General features: G+C 43.3%; 1 protein-coding gene across 1 annotated transcript in view; it reads right to left on the reverse strand.

Annotated features, from left to right (window-relative positions):
- The window catches only part of LOC115112406 (potassium voltage-gated channel subfamily C member 1-like), a 38,101-nt gene that overhangs the window by 11,890 nt on the left and 3,872 nt on the right, over window positions 1–22,339 (reverse strand). The window contains exon 2 of the mRNA XM_065011994.1: window positions 5,181–6,120. Coding sequence (XP_064868066.1) covers window positions 5,181–6,120 — 940 coding nt within the window. The remainder of the gene's footprint in view (window positions 1–5,180; window positions 6,121–22,339) is intronic.

Genomic DNA, 22,339 nt, shown 5'->3' on the forward strand with positions numbered 1-22,339 from the left:
AGAATGCCAAGTGCATGCAAAGCTGTCATCAAGGCAAAGGGTGGCTATTTGAAGAATCTCAAATATAAAATACATTTTGATTTGTTTAAACTTTTTTGGTTACTACAGGATTCCATATGTGTTATTTAATAGAAAAGATAAAGACAAACACTTGAATAAGTAGGTGTGCTAAAGATTATGACTGGTAGTGAATATATACAGTTGAAGTCAGATGTTTACATACACTTAAGTTGTAGTCATTAAAACTCGTTTTTCAACCACTCCACAAATTTCTTGTTAACAAACTATAGTTTTGGCAAGTTGTTTAGGACATCTACTTTGTGCATGACAAGTCATTTTTCCAACAATTGTTTACAGACAGATTATTTCACTCATAATTCACTGTATTACAATTCCAGTGGGTCAGAAGTTTACATACACTAAGTTGACTGTACCTTTAAACAGCATGGAAAATTCCAGAAAATGATGTCATGAATTTAGAAGATTCTGATAGGCTAATTGACATAATTTGAGTCAATTGGAGGTGTACCTGTGGATGTATTTCAAGGCCTACCTTCAAACTCAGTGCCTCTTTGCTTGACATCATGGGAAAATCAAAAGAAATCAGCCAAGACCTCAGAAAAAAATTATAGACCTCCACAAGTCTGGTTCATCCTTGGGAGCAATTAACAAATGCATGAAGGTACCACATTCATCTGTACAAACAATAGTACGCAGTCATACCGTTCAGGAAGGAGACGCGTTCTGTGTCCTAGAGACAAACGTACTTTGGTGCGAAAAGTGCCAATCAATCCCAGAACAACAGCAAAGGACCTTGTGAAGATGCTGGAGGAAATAGGTACAAAAGTATCTATATCCACAGAGTCCTATATTGATATGACCTGAAAGGCCACTCAGCAAGGAAGAAGCCACTGCTCCAAAACCGCCATAAAAAAGCCAGACTACGGTTTGCAACTGCACATGGCGACAAAGATCGTACTTTTTGGAGAAATGTCCTCTGGTCTGATAAAACAAAAATATAACAGTTTGTCCATAATGACTATCGTTATATTCGGAGGAAAAAGGGGAAGGCTTGCAAGCCGAAGAACACCATCCCAACCCTGAAGCACGGGGGTGGAAGCATGTTGTGTGGAAGCATGTTGTGGGGGTGATTTGCTGCAGGAGGGACTGGTGCACTTCACAAAATAGAATGCATCACGAGGGAGGAAAATTTTGTGGATATATTGAAGCAACAGCTCAAGACATCAGTCAGGAAGTGAAAGTTTTGTGGCAAATGTGGTCTTCCAAATGGACAATGACCCCAAGCATATTTCCAAAGTTGTGGCAAAATGGCTTAAGGACAACAAAGTCAAGGTTTTGCAGTGGCCATCACAAAGCTCTGACCTCAATCCTATTGAACATTTGTGGACAGAACTGAAAAAGTGTGTGTGAGCAAGGAGGCATACAAACCTGACTCAGTTACACCAGCTCTGTCAGGAGGAATAGGCCAAAATTCACCCAACTTGTTATAGGAAGTTTGTGGAAGGCTACCCGTAAAGTTTGACCCAAGTTACTCAATTTAAAGGCAATGCTACCAAATACTAATTGAGTGTTTGTAAACTTCTGACCCGGGAAATAAATAATTCTCTCTACTAATTTCATGACATTTCACATTCTTAAAATAAAGTGGTGATCCTAACTGACCTAAAACTGAATTTTTACTTGGATTAAATGTCAGGAATTGTGAAAAACTGAGTTTATATGTAGTTGGCTAAGGAGTATGTAATCTTCCGACTTCAACTGTGTGTACAGTGGGGAGAACAAGTATTTGATACATTGCCGATTTTGCAGGTTTTCCTACTTACAAAGCATGTAGAGGTCTGAAATTTTTATCATAGGTACACTTCAACTGTGAGAGACGGAATCTCAAACAACAATCCAGAAAATCACATTGTATAATTTTTAAGTAATTACTTTACATTTTATTGCATGACATAAGTATTTGATACATCAGAAAAGCAAAACTTAATATTTGGTACAGAAACCTTTGTTTGCAATTTCAGAGATCATACGTTTACCTGTAGTTCTTGACCAGGTTTGCACACACTGCAGCAGGGATTTTGGCCTACTCCTCCATACAGACCTTCTCCAGATCCTTCAGGTTTCAGGGCTGTTGCTGGGCAATACGGACTTTCAGCTCCCTCCAAAGATTGGGTTCAGGTCTGGAGACTGGCTAAGCCACTCCAGGACCTTGATATGCTTCTTACAGAGCCACTCCTTAGTTGCCCTGGCTGTGTGTTTCGGGTCGTTGTCATGCTGGAAGACCCAGCCACGGCCCATCTTCAATGCTCTTACTGAGGGAAGGCGGTTGTTGGCCAAGATCTCACGATACATGGCCCCATCCATCCTCCCCTCAATACGGTGCAGTCGTCCTGTTCCGTTTGCGGAAAAACATCCCCAACGAATTATGTTTCCACCTCCATGCTTCACGGTTGGGATGATGTTCTTGGGGTTGTACTCATCCTTCTTCTTCCTCCACACGGCGAGTGGAGTTTAGACCAAAAAGCTATATTTTTGTCTCATGAGACCACATGACCTTCTCCCATTCCTCCTCTGGATCATCCAGATGGTCATTGGCAAACGTCAGACGGGCCTGGACATGCGCTGGCTTGAGCAGGGGGACCTTGCGTGTGCTGCAGGATTACTAATGGTTTGCAGGTTACTAATGGTTTTCTTTGAGACTGGTCCCAGCTCTCTTCAGGTCATTGACCAGGTACTGCCGTGTAGTTCTGGGCTGATCCCTCACATTCCTCATGATCATTGATGCCCCACAAGGTCAGATCTTGCATGGAGCCCCAGACCGAGGGTGATTGACCGTCATCTTGAACTTTTTCCATTTTCTAATAATTGCACCAACAGTTGCTGCCTTCTCACCAAGCTGCTTGCCTGTTGTCCTGTAGCCCATCCCAGCCTTGTGCAGGTCTACAATTTTATCTCTGATGTCCTTACACAGCTCTCTGGTCTTGGCCATTGTGGAGAGGTTGGAGTCTGTTTGATTGAGTGTGTGGACAGGTGTCTTTTACACAGGTAATGTTCAAACAGGTGCAGTTAGTACAGGTAATGAGTGGAGAACAGGAGGACTTCTTAAAGAAAAACTAACAGGTCTGTGAGAGCCAGAATTCTTACTGGTTGGTAGGTTATCAAATACTTATGTCATGCAATAAAATGCAAATTAATTACTTGAAATTCATACAATGTGATTTTCTGGATTTTTGTTTTAGAGTCTGTCTCTCACAGTTGAAGTGTACCTATGATTTTAAAAAATACAGACCTCTACATGCTTTGTAAGTAGGAAAACCTGCAAAATTGGCAGTGTATCAAATACTTGCTCTCCCCACTGTATATATATATATATATATATATATATATATATATATATATATATACAGTATATGTTTCTGAAAAGCTTCCTATTCTGCTACCTGGCCTAGGCATCATACAAATACATTTGGCAATCCGCCAAATGAACAATATGTCTGCAGGCTTTAATCTTGTTTCACAGCACTGCAGTATTTTTCCTGAGACAGCACACAAGCAGATAAGTTAACTAGGAAATATCATAAATTCATAGGTGTGATAGTCTTATGTGTGATTCATAAATTGTGATGTATTTTCCATCTGAGTGGAGGAAATAGGCTATTTAACATCTGTGGTCGGGATGGCTGGCTACTGTATGTGCCACTGTGTTACCTTTAGTGTTTTTATCACTGCATTAAACTGGTCAGGGTAGAGATGAAAAGGTAGTTGAGGGGGGGATTGGTCTGGTGTGGTATGAGGTTTGGTCTGATCTGGCATGAGGTTTGGTCTGGTGTGGTGTGAGGTTTGGTCTGATCTGGCATGAGGTTTGGTCTGGTGTGGTATGGGGTTTGGTCTGATCTGGCATGAGGTTTGGTCTGGTGTGGTATGAGGTTTGGTCTGGTGTGGTATAAGGTTTGGTCTGATCTGGCATGAGGTTTGGTCTGGTGTGGTATGAGGTTTGGTCTGGTGTGGTGTGAGGTTTGGTCTGGTGTGGTATGGTATGGTATGAGTTTTGGTCTGATCTGGCATGAGGTTTGGTCTGGTGTGGTGTGAGGTTTGGTCTGGTGTGGTATGAGGTTTGGTCTGATCTGGCATGAGGTTTGGTCTGGTGTGGTATGAGGTTTGGTCTGGTGTGGTGTGAGGTTTGGTCTGGTGTGGTATGGTATGAGGTTTGGTCTGATCTGGCATGAGGTTTGGTCTGGTGTGGTGTGAGGTTTGGTCTGGTGTGGTATGAGGTTTGGTCTGATCTGGCATGAGGTTTGATCTGGTGTGGTATGAGGTTTGGTCTAGTGTGGTATGAGTTGATAATGTCTGGCGAGTGGGCAGTGGAGTTGATAACGTATTTGTATGTGTGGAGTGGTCACTGGTCAACATACTGCCATGTAGGGGCTCTCCACATTCAATGGCTCCTGGTGTGGAGAATGGCTGTTTTTCTGACTGGTGAGTTAGCAGGAGGAGGAGGAGAGAGGAGGAGGAGGTGGAGAGAGGAGGAGGAGGAGGAGAGAGGAGGAGGAGGTGGAGAGAGGAGGAGCAGGAGAGAGGAGGAGGAGGTGGAGAGAGGAGGAGGAGGTGGAGAGAGGAGGAGGAGGAGAGAGGAGGAGGAGGTGGAGAGAGGAGGAGGAGGTGGAGAGAGGAGTATGAGTATGAGAAGGAGGAGGTGGTGGAGAGAGGAGGATGAGTAGGAGAAGGAGGAGGTGGAGAGAGGAGGATGAGTAGGAGAAGGAGGAGGTGGAGAGAGGAGGATGAGTAGGAGAAGGAGGAGGTGGAGAGAGGAGGATGAGTAGGAGAAAGAGGAGGTGGAGAGGGGAGGATGAGTAGGAGAAGGAGGAGGTGGAGAGAGGAGGATGAGGAGGAGAAGGAGGAGGTGGAGAGAGGAGGATGAGGAGGAGAAGGAGGAGGTGGAGAGAGGAGGATGAGTAGGAGAAGGAGGAGGTGGAGAGGGGAGGATGAGTAGGAGAAGGAGGAGGTGGAGAGAGGAGGATGAGTAGGAGAAGGAGGGGGTGGAGAGAGGAGGATGAGTAGGAGAAGGAGGAGGTGGTGTGAAGGCAAGGGAGTTCAGTCAGTTCTTTGAGCTTTTCTTTTTATTGAGATTCAGATGGACATTTGGCAGAAAGTTTTCCTACCTTCTCTGTTTATTTCTAAGATCTCTTCTGGTGGTTCTTGTGGGGCCAGGGGCCATGTGTCGTCCTGCGTGCTGTGGTGAGGTGAGGTTACCTCCGACTTACAGTAATTGGGGGAGCCCAGAAGTGGGGCGCGGGGGATATGCTTGTTCTTTTTCTTTGGTAACTTCTGCTTGGCCATCGCCAGGGAGTAATACATCCCAAAGTTATTGACAATAACAGGCACTGGCATGGCGATAGTCAGCACACCAGCCAGAGCACACAGCGCTCCCACCAGCATGCCAGACCATGTCTGAGGGTACATGTCTCCATAGCCAAGGGTTGTCATGGTCACCACCGCCCACCAGAATCCAATAGGAATGTTCTTGAAGTGCGTGTGCTCGCTGGCTCGGGGGTCATTGGGCTTGGCACCAATCCTTTCAGCATAGTAGATCATAGTGGCGAAGATGAGCACACCCAGGGCGAGGAAGATGATGAGGAGCAGGAACTCATTGGTGCTGGCTCGGAGTGTATGACCCAGGACACGCAGTCCCACAAAGTGCCTAGTCAGCTTAAAGATCCGGAGGATCCGGACAAAGCGTACCACGCGTAAGAAACCCAGTACATCCTTAGCCGCCTTGGAAGAGAGCCCACTCAGCCCCACCTCCAGGTAGAAGGGCATGATGGCAATAAAGTCGATGATGTTGAGGGTGTTGCGGAAAAACTCCAGCTTGCTCGGACAGAACGTCACTCGCATTATGAACTCAAATGTAAACCACAGCACACAGACCCCCTCAATATAGGTGAGGAAGACCACGGTCTCAGTCTCCTGGTAGACCCGCGTGCTGTTGTCCAGCGGGTCAATTTCTGTCCGGTTGATGATGGGGTTGAAGGCCTCGTGTGTCTCCAGGCAGAAGGTGGTGATGGAAACCAGGATGAAGAACAGGGAGGCGAAGGCTATCCACTGCAGGGGAGAGATGAGCGGGAGGGAGAGAAGGAGGGAGAGGGAAAGAGAGAGGGAGAGATTATAAGCGAGGGAGCTTAGAATACAAACGTGAAGGAACAGAGCACTAGAACACCCCCACAGCTCTCTTCAGTTCTACAACACACATCTAGGTCAGTACTCTTAACTGAGTGTCACATGAAAGGGCGTGCACCTAAACTGTGGTGCTCCACCGGTAAGGGAGTTGCTAGTATTGGCGGGGCCTGCAGGGAGGAGGGGAGGGACCGAGGGTGATGTTATGTACTGTACAGGGGAAAGCTTGTTTCTGGGTCAGCTTTTGCACCAGCACTTAAGGTATTATTTCCGGGAGGGCACTGTCTTCACCATGGCATCTGGCCCAAACGATAATATGTGACAGTGCCACCTCATAAATTTTGAATGGTGTTTTAATGCATAGTCCTTAATGTATAGGCCGCTATACACTGCTGCCCATAGATTAGGGCTGACAGCAGTGCTGCTGCTTCCAGAAGAGACTGATTGGGTTGCATAACTCCACTTAACACCACTGGAATATTAAAGTGATGCTCCATCATCCAATTCGTGTGCTATGTTACAAATCCAATTCGTGTGCTATGTTACAAATCCAATTTGTGTGCTATGTTACAAATCCAATTCGTGTGCTATGTTACAAATCCAATTCGTGTGCTATGTTACAAATCCAATTCGTTCACTATGTTAAGATTTAGTTTTGCTTAAGATCCCGGACTGTATCTTTAAACAGGTCCAGGTCTGAGAGGAGGCAGGCGCTGCCAGGCACATACACAACAGCCACAGTACAGTAGTGATAGAGCCAGGGTCCTACCTGGACATGAAGGGCTTAGTTGATTCCATTAAAGAAGAACAAATGACAATTAGGTTATTTTTCCAAGACAGTTCTTTTTGTGCATGGTACACAACTTCCAACATCCTTGACTTTTAACAAACTGAGCCAAAGCAATGTCAATATAAAGGGTAAATCAAATTGATCTTTTCAACTCCAAACAGTATAAGACAGGCACACCTTACAACCCTGATACTCACAATAACAACAACAACCTCTCGGGAGAAAGGATTCATTGACAAAAGAAGCACACCGGGGTGTTGAGAAATGAAGTGGTCTAGTTAACCTCCAGTGACCGTTGAAAGGCTTGTATAATGGAAAAAGGCACAAAAACATATTCTAGTTAACCCTTTACACTTAAACCTATGCAGTGCCCTTTTCCAGTAGGTTTCATTCACTGTAGTAAATGTACCTTGTGTTCCACTGATACAATCAGATACAGAATCAGAGACAGAAAAGACAATACAGACAGTCTGAATGACTCATTAAATTGAGAGAACGTCATTACTTTTAAAGAAGTGTGCTAGACCGATTCACTCTGATCAGGCCTATTGTTGTTGAAGGCTTTGCAAGCTGCAGGCCCTTCTACAATGTGTGCTAATGAAATTGATAAAAGGGTACATTAGATATGCCACCTCCACCTGCCTGATGCAGCAGAGGCCTGGAGATGACGGCACACATGACAGGGAGGGTGACGCCTGAAAGACGTCTGAAAGACGAAAAGCCCACTGCGATTTCTTTCTTAGAAACACACACATTCATTCACACTCTCACTCTCATTCTGGCACACATGCAACACACACTAGACATTGACAACAACAACAACCACAGCAGCAACAACAATAACAACAACCACGAAAACCACTGCAGCAACAACAATCACAATAACACTTCAATCCACAAGTGTAAATGAAATTCAATGACTTTGTTTTCACACTCTGACTGTTTCCATCTGTCCTGTCCTCCACATAAAAATAACCTTCTGGTTGGGTTTCTGAAATGAAGACAGGTTGTGGTAAGGCCAGAAGGAAGAGAAGAGAGTGTTACTGTCCTTGTCACCACAACATTTTCTCTCACAAGCCCAGCAAAGGTGACAGACTTGCTTCCATTATTTCATTGGTGTGAAAATAGATCAGCAGCATCCCTGGATGGATTTAATTACTGAGGCCTGTCATTGGACTGAGAATTAATACAAACTGCTGTCAACTTCCTGTGCAGAATATCCAACATCTAAGTCCATGTGACATTGTTCTCAGAACATCCAACATTTTCTCCAACATGATCAACTATCCGTATCAATACAGCAACATCGTTATTAATAAAGTACGATATGCAGCTGTAAGAGGAAAACCTGGAACATTGGAAAAGTATCATATTGTTCACTAATGAAGGAACTTGAGCCGTTAATAAAGTACGATATGCAGCTGTTAGAGTAAAACCTGGAACATTGGAAAAGTATCATATTGTTCACTAATGAAGGAACTTGAGCCGTTAATAAAGTACGATATGCAGCTGTTAGAGTAAAACATGGAACATTGGAAAAGTTTCATATTGTTCACTAATGAAGGAACTTGAGCCGTTAACAGAAATTCCATGAGTCAAACTGAACTCTCCAGAGAAAGGAAATGAAACAGCTATCTTTGAAAAACGTTGACTAACCTTTCCTTTACGTTTATTCCATGACTGGCTACAGACTGCTGGCACTGAACATAGAAACAGCAGTGTAGTATAGATAGAGGAAAGGATCAACACATCATTGAGGAACTTCTAGACAGAGTGGTAATAATGGCATGTGCGCAATTTGTATCCTAAATACATTCTCTAAAAGCTTTATCTTGAGACAAACTTCTAATCTCATATTACAATACATTAAGCCAACATGAGAGCCACCCTTCCTCGTTCTTACCTCTGACCTGCAGCACGAACAATGTGTGTGCATGCATGAATGTATCTGAGCGTGTGTGTGAGAGCATGTGCTTGTTAGCATGCATGGCTGAGTGTGTAAACATCATCCAAGGCAGATTGTGATGTATTTGGGGGAAGATGCTAGCAGAATGATATTTTCCCTGGTGTTCTCAACAGAACATGTATCAGCAACATTTACAGAAAACTAATGAGCGAGTGTCTTACTATAAATGAGATGCAAAGTGCAATATAACACACTCATGTGAATTACTGTATGTTGTCATGGTTTGGATGTGGGGATGTTTCCGTAATAGATGTGTGATTAGCTTGTTGAGTTGTGATAAATCAGTGTTACAGAAAGCCAGGAAGTCATTTGAATGAACCATTAGGGAGTCAAATTTCCACCACTGTAATAGGCAAGTAAAAATAACTAAAAATACATGACATACAGATATAAGATCTTAAATTGAGCTAATTTGCAACAGCAGGAAGATAATCCTTCACAAACAGGAAATTAAAATTATTATGTGGATTATAATTCATGTACATTTTTGTAAGGATTGATACATTCTTCAGTAGGGAAAATCAAGTCTGAAATTTCAAAGTGGAAATGACAACCTTCAGAAACCTTCTTTCAACCTCAATTACACTACACATGTTAAATGTCCTGCATTGAGGGAAAGCTCTCGTGCAACAGGGGGATCAAATTAAGATCCTTTATCTGTATCATTCCGGTTTGGAGCAAATAAGTATTAGAAGTGCTGAACATGAGCCATTGTCCTGTTTGCTTTACAGGTGAAGGAAACGCCTTCACACAGGACTACCTACCTACAATCCCACTCATACAGTACAATCCCATGCACAGAACTGACGCCGACCCAAACATAATGTCTACACTGCAGACTGACCAGAGCAAGCAAGCATTTGCACTGCACCTCTCAGCTTTGAGAGGGTGGTTATTTTCCCTTTGTGTCTAGGCTGGCAAGGCCTCATCCTTCAGTGGGAGGGAGTCAAAGACAATGCTGAGTTTATAACTGAGAATATAACCTTCCTCCAAGGAAACCAATCAGCAGGCCTTTCTGTCAGAACACATCACACTCTCATCAGAGATGGTTATAGGAGCCATACTGCTGGGAAATAAACACCCAGCAGCTTCACTACCAAGACTCTGCTACATGGAACTGAATTAACAACAACACCACTAAATAAGAAGCTTAATGGACAGCGATGAATAAAGATAGAAATGTGACCATAATAAATACTGTATGTAAGTCTGAGTGTGACACTTGGCAGTGTGCTGTACCTGCTAGTTTAAGGACACAACCACTAAGCAGAATACTGCATGGATATTAACATTCAATATGGAATTAAATCAATGGTATTGTGCACAAAATATTTAGATTTACTGTGGGTTCTACTCTGCAAATTGTATTGGTCTCATACACATATTTATCAGATGTTCTTCCGGATGGAGCAGAATGCTTGTGTTCCTAGTTCCAACAGTGCACTAATATCTAACAATACACCACATCGCAAGCATGTCGTTTGTTTGAGAGGATGCATTGAGATAGTAAATACACAATGTAATTAAGTTAAAAGGCTGCAACGTAGACTGTGCCACAGAAAGCATGTACATGTCAAGTATATCAAATGCTTAATCAGGAAATGTTGGAAGTAAGTTACAGATGTAAGATCTTAATTTGATTACTCTTTTGTTGCTGAAATGCAAACTTGTGTTTTTTAGTATTAATAAGGCTTCTAAAGTTTGGCATTTCAGACATGATTTGCCCTCTCAAAAAATGCATCAACCCCTGCAAAAAATGTCCATTAGTTATAATACACATAATAACTCAAATTTCCTGTTGCTGCAAGATTATTTTCCTGCTGTAGAAAACTGACTCAAATTAAGATCCTATATCTGTAGATGCTTCTGTCACAGTGCCATTGTAAGTGTAGGAGACAGCATTGAGTCAATGGTAAACAAAATAAAACTGCAACCAGACCCTTCTCTCCTACAACCCCTCCCACACTCTCCCTTTTAGACTCATGCCTCCTAGAGATGAAAGCATGTCACGTTCTCTTATGTAACGACCTTTCCCTCCATCCATCTGCCTTTCTCTGTGCTTACTGTATGCGTTTGTGACAATGTATTTGCATTGCCTGTTTATGAGTGTGCATGACATGCAGTATGTGTAATTTTAGATAAATACTTATGTTTTTTTTATATATATAGTGTGTTTTTTTATGTAATGTGTGTTTGTTTGAGTTTGTGTTCCTAAATGTTATTAGGCATGAATCTACATGAGAGAGAGGAGAGAAAACAAGTTAGGTGCCTTGTGGCTCAGTTGGTAGATCATGGCACTTGCAATGCTAAGGTTGTGGGTTTGATTCCCACAGGGGACCAGTGTGAGGCAAAAATGATGTATTCACCTCATTTGTTGGCTATGTAACAATTATTTACTTAACGAACAGTAAGATATTTCTCAAATCAAATAAAATCAAATCAAATTTATTTATCACATACACATGGTTAGCAGATGTTAATGCGAGTGTAGCGAAATGCTTATGCTTCTAGTTCCGACAATGCAGTGATAACCAACAAGTAATCTAACTAACAATTCTAAAACTACTGTCTTATACACAGTGTAAGGGGATAAAGAATATGTACATAAGGATATATGAATGAGTGATGGTACAGAGCAGCATACAGTAGATGGTATCGAGTACAGTATATACATATGAGATGAGTATGTAGACAAAGTAAACAAAGTGGCATAGTTAAAGTGGCTAGTGATACATGTATTACATAAGGATGCAGTCGATGATGTAGAGTACAGTATATACGTATGCATATGAGATGAATAATGTAGGGTAAGTAACATTATATAAGGTAGCATTGTTTAAAGTGGCTAGTGATATATTTACATCATTTCCCATCAATTCCCATTATTAAAGTGGCTGGAGTTGGGTCAGTGTCAATGACAGTGTGTTGGCAGCAGCCACTCAATGTTAGTGGTGGCTGTTTAACAGTCTGATGGCCTTGAGATAGAAGCTGTTTTTCAGTCTCTCGGTCCCAGCTTTGATGCACCTGTACTGACCTCGCCTTCTGGATGATAGCGGGGTGAACAGGCAGTGGTTCGGGTGGTTGATGTCCTTGATGATCTTTATGGCCTTCCTGTAACATCGGGTGGTGTAGGTGTCCTGGAGGGCAGGTAGTTTGCCCCGGTGATGCGTTGTGCAGACCTCACTACCCTCTGGAGAGCCTTACGGTTGAGGGCGGAGCAGTTGCCGTACCAGGCGGTGATACAGCCCGCCAGGATGCTCTCGATTGTGCATCTGTAGAAGTTTGTGAGTGCTTTTGGTGACAAGCCGAATTTCTTCAGCCTCCTGAGGTTGAAGAGGCGCTGCTGCGCCTTCTTCACGACGCTGTCAGTGTGAGTGGACCAATTCAGTTTGTCTGTGATGTGTATGCCGAGGAACTTAAAACTTGCTACCCTCTCCACTACGGTTCCATCGATGTGGATAGGGGGGTGTTCCCTCAAGTCCACAATCATCTCCTTAGTTTTGTTGACGTTGAGTGTGAGGTTATTTTCCTGACACCACACTCCGAGGGCCCTCACCTCCTCCCTGTAGGCCGTCTCGTCGTTGTTGGTAATCAAGCCTACCACTGTTGTGTCGTCCGCAAACTTGATGATTGAGTTGGAGGCGTGCGTGGCCACGCAGTCGTGGGTGAACAGGGAGTACAGGAGAGGGCTCAGAACGCACCCTTGTGGGGCCCCCGTGTTGAGGATCAGCGGGGAGGAGATGTTGTTGCCTACCCTCACCACCTGGGGGCGGCCCGTCAGGAAGTCCAGTACCCAGTTGCACAGGGCGGGGTCGAGACCCAGGGTCTCGAGCTTGATGACGAGCTTGGAGGGTACTATGGTGTTGAATGCCGAGCTGTAGTCGATGAACAGCATTCTCACATAGGTATTCCTCTTGTCCAGGTGGGTTAGGGCAGTGTGCAGTATGGTTGAGATTGCATCGTCTGTGGACCTATTTGGGCGGTAAGCAAATTGGAGTGGGTCTAGGGTGTCAGGTAGGGTGGAGGTGATATGGTCCTTGACTAGTCTCTCAAAGCACTTCATGATGACGGAAGTGAGTGCTACGGGGCGGTAGTCGTTTAGCTCAGTTACCTTAGCTTTCTTGGGAACAGGAACAATGGTGGCCCTCTTGAAGCATGTGGGAACAGAAGACTGGTATAGGGATTGATTGAATATGTCCGTAAACACACCAGCCAGCTGGTCTGCTAATGCTGTGTTTTATGGTCTCCACTCTAGCACCCTGCAGCTAGTCTGGGAGTTGAGGACATGGGTTCTACTAGAGATAGTTTGAAGCTGACAATTGACTTGTGCTGGTGATAAAAAAAATAGCATTCTGTAGACAAGATGTAGTGTGTGTGACTCGAAATAGAGAGAGCCTGGAAGAGTTAAGAACAATGCCTCATTGTCTCATCTTACTGGCATCTGGGAAACTAAGTAAAAGACCATCCTGTGTAGATAACCAAGGTGGCTTATGGGAAGGTTAGAAGTGACTGACTAAGCAATCTTGGTTTCAGCTATATAAAAACTGTGCATCATCTGTGAAAGCTAAACTCTTAGCCTGTCAGTCAAGACTGGTGGACTGACAGTCTCATTATTTGTCAAAATCATCGTAATGAGCGGACCAAGGCGCAGCGTGAGTATAGTTTCACATATTTTTAATCTCCGTGAAACAAACAAAGCAATAAAGAACCGTGACATCATGACGTGCACACAGGCAACTAAACACAAACAATATCCCACAAAACACAGGTGGGGAAATGGCGACCTAAATATGATCCCCAATCAGAGGCAACGATAAACAGCTGCCTCTAATTGGGAACCATATTAGAACCAACATAGAAATAGACATACTAGAACACCCCCTAGTCATGCCCTGACCTACTACACCATAGAGAACCAAGGGCTCTCTATGGTCAGGGCGTGACATTATTGCAATAATTAATCAATATAAAATAAAGATGATTGTTTGAAGACGACACCAGTATGAACCAATATGAACCTGTATCCACTCACTACTTATCCAGTCATTCTGTACGCACTTATCCAGTCATTCTGGATAAGAGCTTCTGTAAAGTAGAACACTGGTGACCTTTTCACATGCTGATGATGAGGGTGGACAAGGTTGTTTTCTGTGAATCAAGGACTGTCTCTGTGGGGTTTTTAAAAATCCTGTTATATTTACGGTAACATACTGTACCGTTTTCTTCAGTAATTTACTGCCAGTAAATTACCTCAAAAAAAACATCATGTTTTTTTTACCATGTAGGGATCAAGTTACAGGCCTTGCCTAATAGTTGTCCATCTAAGTTTTAGTACATGAGATGCTTAGCCTTCGTGTGAGTGCCCTTGCAGATCTAGAAGGGCCTTGACTGACAGTTTAAAAGCAGTGTCAATAACTAGACACATCCCAATGTAACTACCGACAACATAAACAGCTAAGGCCTCATTCACAGTTGGCTCAGCCCCTCCTGTATCATCATCCTGTATGTGTTTTGCTTTTGCTATATTGATGTGAATATTGATGTGTATACAGGGCTCATCTGTGAAAGAGACTTTGGTCTTAGCATGACTTCCTGTTAACTACAATAAAGGTTAAAAAATATATATAAATTAATCAAGGAAACATTGTTTGTTTGTTTTTTAATGTTAAAAAAAATAAAATAAAACGTTACCCCCTTTTTCTCCCCAATTTCGTGGTATCCAATTGTTAGTAGTTACTGTCTTGTCTCATCGCTACAACTCTTGTACGGGCTCGGGAGAGACGAATGTCGAGAGCCATGCGTCCTCGAAACACAACCCAACCAAGCCGCACTGCTTCTTAACACAGCGCACATCCAACCAGAAGCCAGCCACACCAATGTGTCGGAGGAAACACCGTACACCTAGCAACCTGGTCAGCGTGCACTGTGCCCGGCCCACCACAGGAGTCGCTAGTGCACGATGAGACAAGGATATCCCCACCGGCCAAACCCTCCCTAACCCGGAAAACGCTAGGCCAATTGTGCGTCGCCCCATGGACCTCCCGGTCGGCTGTGACAGAGCCTGGGCTCAAACCCAGAGTCTCTGGTGGCACAGCTAGCACTGTGATGCAGTGCCTTAGACCACTGTGCCACCCAGGAGGCCCATAAAGGAAACATTTTAATCAGCGGCTGATATCATAAGTGGCTTTCATTCATTAAGAAGTATATTATATCGCCAATGAACGAAACTAATGCTATACAGACAGTCAAGTCCAGAAACAAAATTCATATAACATACACATTTAGTGACAAGGTTATGCAAATGTGAAAATGACTACATTGGTTTTCTCTCCAACAAATCAACAAACAGCCTACACCAGATCCTTTATACTGTAAAAAGGAAGTCATGTTGAACTGATTGATTGAGCATTTGTTTGGAAGACGTTTGTTAGCCCAGTAACAGCCATTGGTAACCATGGTATGCATCCAAGGTTGAAATGCTTGCTGGCTGTTTTTAGTTTTAGGTTGTAATTAGATTACCCTGTCAGAGTATGATCTGAGAGTGCCAGTAGAGACAGTAGAGACAGTCGAGATTGAACATGTGCTGCCGAAGCTGTATGATGCCTCAGAATGCTGAGTTAGCTCAGAGCTCCACCACCACCTCCCTCCCTGTTCGACTCACCTGCTGCAGTCTCTGATGGGAGATAAAACATGAAAAGGTTATTGCTATGAAACAGGCAATCCCACTTAACTGATTTCCTCTATTACTGTGCACATCGGAAAGAGAGAATGTATGTGTAGCATTTACAGCACTATAATGAACCATACAAATCCATTCATACACAAACCACAACAGATTGAGTCATCTGAAACTATAGGAAGAAGAATAAGGAGAACTTGCACATCTTGACTATATATTCTTCAAGCCAGCCATGTACAAACACCAAAGGCAAAGCCTTTACTAAAACCGTCTATCAATTAGTTTGGCTCTAAGTTATCTAAAACACTTTAAATAACGTGACTTGATAGTGCCAACACATAATGTGGCTCTGTTCCAACTGTTCTAATGCCTTACCTTGGGTAAATTACTCACATCGACTATGAAAGCCTCTATTTTGATGAGAGGACAGAAATGATAGAGAATGATTCTTGAATTATGTATACTAACTTAGCACAATAGCCCTTATGATTACTGAGACTCAAGCACAGAGGCATAACATACTGTAACATGAATGACAGTATATGTAGGCAGACTAAACACCATAGTAAATGATGAGATACAGAAGGGATAGCAATAAGTGAGCATTATAAGGAAACCGTGGTCAGTGCTTCATCATGCTATTCAATGGCCTGGGTTTAACGTCATCTCTCTCTGCTTATGGACTCCCCGGCAACAGACACGACAAACATTTGCCTAGGCCATGTGTGTCAGTGATCCCCGTGCTCAGTGCCAGTGTGCCATTCCTCATCATCACTGCTGCCCACACCAATCACACAAAACATTTACATTTTAGTCATTTCGCAGAAGCTCTTATCCAGAGCGACTTACAGTTAGTGCATTCATCTTAAGATAGTCATAGTAAGTACATTTTACCTCAATAAAGTAGCTAACAAAGTCAGAGCTAGTAAGAGGGGAAAATCAAGTGCAAGAGTTAGATCACAAAATGCTTTTTATTTTTTTTAAATGGGTCGAGGTGAGGAGGGGGTGCAAGCGGGGGGGTGCTGTGGGATTATTTAAGATACTCTTTGAAGAGTTAGGGTTTTAGATGTTTTTGGAAGATGGGCAGGGACTCTGCTGTCCTAGCTTCAGGGGAAAGCTGGTTCCACCATTGGGATGCCAGGACAGAGAAGAGTTTGGACTGGGCTAAGCGGGAGCTGCCCTCCCGTAGGGGTAGGAGGGCCAAGAGACCTGAGGTGGCAGAACGGAGTGCTCGGGTTGTGGTGTAGGGTTTCAACATAGCCTGAAGGTAGGGAAGGGCAGTTCCTCTTGCTGCTCTGTAGGCAAGTACCATGGTCTTCTAGTGTATACAAGCTTTGACTTGAAGCCAGTGGAGTGTGCGGCAGAGCGGGGTGACATGGGAGAACGTGGAAAGGTTGAACACCAGGCGGGCTGCAGCGTTCTGGTTACATTGCAGGGGTTTGATGGCACATCGGCGAGACCAGCCAACATTGAGTTGCAGTAGTCCAGACGGGAGATGTCAAGTGCCTGGATTAGGACCTGTGCTGTTGTAAAGCATGAACCTGCAGAAGCGAGTCACTGCTTTGATTTTTGCAAAGAACGACAGAGTGTTGTCCAGGGTCACATCAAGGTTATTTGCACTCTGGGAGGGGGACACCATGGAGTTATAAACCATGTTGGAGAGGTCTTGGAGCAGACAGGCCTATATCCATCAGTAATCATCGTGGCCACACATACCAATAGAAAGTGACTACATACAGTAGGTGTGTGTTATTGTCCACAAACATGCCCTGTGATATTGTTGTGGTAGTTGCATCCTGCTGTACAGTATACAGTGTGGCTATCTTGGTTAAATCATATTTGTCATACTAAATCATATGTTTTAAGTCACATACACACTTAATATAAATACTCTTATGAACATGAACAGGGGAATAAACATCAGACAAATCGGAGGGAATTCTGACATAATAAGCCTATGTCAGATAAAAACATTGTTGACAGAGCTCTGAGGATATCCCTGCTTCCCTCAGTGAAGCCTCATTTCCCTCGTCCATAATCATGCTCTTCTACAGGCTGTCACCCTGCCTGCTGTCCCTAATGTCTCTGTCCATTTCTGGTCCACCAATTAGCACGGAGCAAGAAACACATTCAGTTTGACTTAACATTCAAATGCAAAACAATCTCAATCAAACCTTCGCTAAATCACTGTAGTTTTAATCTATTTTCTTTTCAATGAGACTAAGCTATTGGAAGACATGTACAGGTATGTTCATTCAATAATCATAGTGCTATGTGAGAGCCACACATTAGTGTTTTCTGTGAAAACTGGGTTGCCCTTAAGTAGGGCAAGTGTGTCAACAGGGGGGAGCTCAACATTACAGAACAGTCTTATATGGGTTATATCTTCAGTGGGATAAATCTGAGTGACACCCCCATGTCAGATGGTATGGTCTGGCTGAGGTAATGGCTATGCCAGCATGTATAGCTAATGGACAAAGGTGATGAATAAACTGAATAAACACTCCCTCACCACGCCTGACCATTCAGGATGAAACTGGAAAGACAGAAAATCTTGTGTTTTAATTTTTTTTAAATTTCACCTTTATTTAACCAGGTAGGCCAGTTAAGAACAAGTTCTCATTTACAACTGCGACCTGGTTTTGAAGGTCATGAAGATCAAATAGTTTTGGTGTTTAGGATTTGTCAGATGACTGTTGGGTGTATGTTCAGAGGAAAGGTTGTTGGAGCCAGTGTTATCTTGTAGATGAAGGCAGAACAAGTGAGTGTAACTTTCCTCTCTGTTTGGCAGTGTAATGGTGGCGTGAGAGGCCTGTAATTCTGCCTCGATATTTGCCCCAGTTTGAGTGCTTTTAGCTGGGTGCCTCATTCCTCTCTGCCTGGGAAATCAATTATACAGGAGCGCAGGGACAAACCCCAGTGCTTTTTAAGGGGTGTCCTGCTCCACTTCTTTTGGGAGAAAGAGCTGTGTTAGATATCCCAGTGACCAGCTTTTGATTGGTTTGTGCATTTCCCTACTGGAGTTGGACTGTGTCGATGTGTTTCATGCACATGCTCACCTACATGTGCATAATGTGTTCATACAGTTACACATATGAACCTCAATGTACTACAGCATGCCACATGGTAGACTAAGAGCAGGTGTTGTTTGATAAAGCAATATGTCCATCTATCTCGGCCACAGCCCTCCAGACAAGCCAGTCTCCGTGTGGATCTCCTTAAAACCTAGATGACTTCCTGTTAAAGTGTTGCAAGGTTAGCCATGCAGCATGTCTTTTGTGTAATAGGATGCCTCCATCTCTATCTCCATTAATTACCAGGGTCTGTGCCCAACTAATTCATGCCTGGATCTGTTACTCACTCTGTGGTGGTTAGAAGCTGCCATCCCAGCCACACTGTCTCTCTAGGGTGATTACGTAGACGTATAGCTACTTTCCATGTAGGTGCACTTTTAAGTAGAATGGATCTCCTTCTAAACTCAAGAGCAGTTTCATCCCAGATAGCTGAAGGTCGTGGTAGCTGGCTGGGTGTCTGTATGGTCAGTAGGCTCCTCACGTTAAAGCTGACACGTCCACTTTAAAAGATATTGATTTCAAAGCTCTCCCTCCACATAAACTCACTGCTGTGTTTCTTATGTGACGTGGAGTGATACATTACAACCCACAGCCATGGCTGAGTGAAAAGAAACCTCCTACCCATTCCCATCCAGCAGCTCCCACTTCCACTTCTAACCTGAACAAACCCACATCAACCCTACCTGTCCCAAAACCCCACCAAACTGCATTCAGTCATGCATTTCCTTCTCTCCCAGCTGCACAAAGTTATTTCTCATCATCCTTACCACTTAAACACATGTTTTACTTAAGTATTTATTTACATCCTTACATGAGCAGCAATTTGATCGATCAATAAACTAATCTAAATTATCTGCCCTCTCGCAAATCCAGGCAGTAAGGGCCAAGTCATCAAAAGTCCAAGGGCACAGGATGCCTCAATGTCCCCTTTCATAAGTAGGAAGACTAGTAGTTGTAGCCACGTGTCTGAATTATGGTCAGTCTAAGTTCCCTCAGATTGCCTTCCAAACTTAAGACAGGTTCATTTAATATAGTGCTCACTGGAAGTATGTGAGAGTCTGTGAGCCATGTCTGAAAGCAACATGAGTACCACTGCACTAATATCTGTCCACAAGAACGGTTGGTAGTCGTACAGACATCTAGTTATACAAACTACATCTGCTTCACATACAAAGGTACTGTATGTAACTGCATTAACTTACATCGGCGCTACACTGGCACTGAATTAATCACCATGTACAGTGGGGCAAAAAAGTATTTAGTCAGCCACCAATTGTGCAAGTTCTCCCACTTAAAACGATGAGAGAGGCCTGTAATTTTCATCATAGGTACACTTCAACTATGACAGACAAAATGAGGGAAAACAATCCAGAAAATCACATAGTAGGATTTTTAATGAATTTATTTGCAAATTATGGTGGAAAATAAGTATTTGGTCACCTACAAACAAGCATCTCACAGACCTGTAACTTCTTCTTCAAGAGTCTCCTCTGTCCTCCACTCGTTACCTGTATTAATGGCACCCGTTTGAACTTGTTATCAGTATAAAAGACACCTGTCCACAACAGTCACACTCCAAACTCCACTATGGCCAAGACCAAAGAGCTGTCAAAGGACACCAGAAACAGACCTATTGTAGACCTGCACCAGGCTGGGAAGACTGAATCTGCAATAGGTAAGCAGCTTGGTTTGAAGAAATCAACTGTGGGAGCAATTATTAGGAAATGCAAGACATACAAGACCACTGATAATCTCCCTCAATCTGGGGCTCCACGCAAGATCTCACCCCGTGGGGTCAAAATGATCACAAGAACGGTGAGCAAAAATCCCAGAACCACACGGGGGGACCTAGTGAATGACCTGCAGAGAACTGGGACCAAAGTAACAAAGCCTACCATCAGCAAGGGCATTGAAGATGAAACGTGGCTGGGTCTTTCAGCATGACAATGATCCCAAACACACCGCCCGGGCAACGAAGGAGTGGCTTCGTAAGAAGCATTTCAAGGTCCTGGAGTGGCCTAGCCAGTCTCCAGATCTCAACCCCATAGAAAATCTTTGGATGGAGTTGAAAGTCTGTGTTGCCCAGCAACAGCCCTAGAGGAGATTTGCATGGAGGAATGGGCCAAAATACCAGCAACAGTGTGTGAAAACCTTGTGAAGACTTACAGAAAACGTTTGACCTCTGTCATTGCCAACAAAAGGTATATAACAAAGTATTGAGATAAACTTTTGTTATTGACCAAATACTTATTTTCCACCATCATTTGCAAATAAATTCATAAAAAACCTACAATGTGATTTTCTGGATTTTTTTTTCTCATTTTGTCTGTCATAGTTGAAGTGTACCTATGATGAAAATTACAGGCCTCTCTCATCTTTTTAAGTGGGAGAACTTGCCTAATTGGTGGCTGACTAAATACTTTTTTGCCCCACTGTAATACCTAGGTAATAATTCTGCTTGTCAAGTGGGATATAGAGTGGAAGCGTTGCATGTCCTCCAGCATGGCAGGAGGGTGTATGAGGTGGCAGAGGTGAGGTTGGGTGTTTATTAAGAAAGGTGATAATGAGATCCTTCTTGCCACCTCTTCTGTCACCCAGCACCAACAAAAGAGACTCCAAAGGGGATATAAAAATCTGATTCTCTCTCTTTCCTTTCTTCCTTCTATAACTATTATTTACATAGGAGGAAACCAAAGTTACTGGAGCAAAAGATAAGGACAGACGGTCAACATGTTTTTCCTCTGAGATCAGTGTTATGTTTGCCCCTGCTGACCAAAACTGGGCCTAATGAGGATTTAATAACAACTAATCGACTCCCTGACTAGCTCATCTCACATAATTGGTCAGTACAGCAGGATTGTCACAACAAAACAATCTTGCTGCAACAGGATTTAAACGTTTACTCCATAATGTTGCTTGATCGGCTGTTAGGCTAATAGATGACCAAATTTTGACTACATGAAAAGTGCAATACTGTTAATACAACCATGTGTTAGTGTGGGTTTTCAGTGAATTTATGTAAATCACAAAATTCAACTGCATTTCCTGCGGTGCAGGAAAATTCACAGCAACATAAGCAAACAAATTAAGATCCTACACCTGTAGCTTCGTGTTTTGCACTCACAATGCTCTGTGAAGGCCCTATGGTGTGTCTGTGTACACTGCATGGTCTCTATGGTCAATTTGATCTCCAGTTGCTAAGGCACCGGGACATGGTCATTCATAGTAACTCAATGATTTACTGTCACAATGAGAGACTGAGAATGAGAAACAGGTAAAGAGAGTGAGAAAATGGGAAGGAGGCTATATGAGAGAACCAACGTGTAGACAATACACACTTGGCTAGTGGAAGAGAGAGGGTAGACTATACTGTCACTCAACCCTGCACTATTGTAATCACTGCCCCTCAGGAGAATTGAGAGGTGCAAAAGCTGGATTCAAGCCAGTATGCTCCAGTGTAAACGAGTAAGCGGATGCACTTATATACATTGATCTAAGCATTTATGGAAATTGACAGAGCCAAAGCAGAGGCTATTGCTTGCACTTACGTAATTTGCAAACTGCTCAGTCTCTGAGGAACAGCAAGGGGAACAATAACTAACCAAAACATAACACATATTACATTTACATTTAAGTCA

This window comes from Oncorhynchus nerka, linkage group LG27, assembly GCF_034236695.1.
Source record: "Oncorhynchus nerka isolate Pitt River linkage group LG27, Oner_Uvic_2.0, whole genome shotgun sequence".
NCBI lineage: Eukaryota > Metazoa > Chordata > Actinopteri > Salmoniformes > Salmonidae > Oncorhynchus > Oncorhynchus nerka.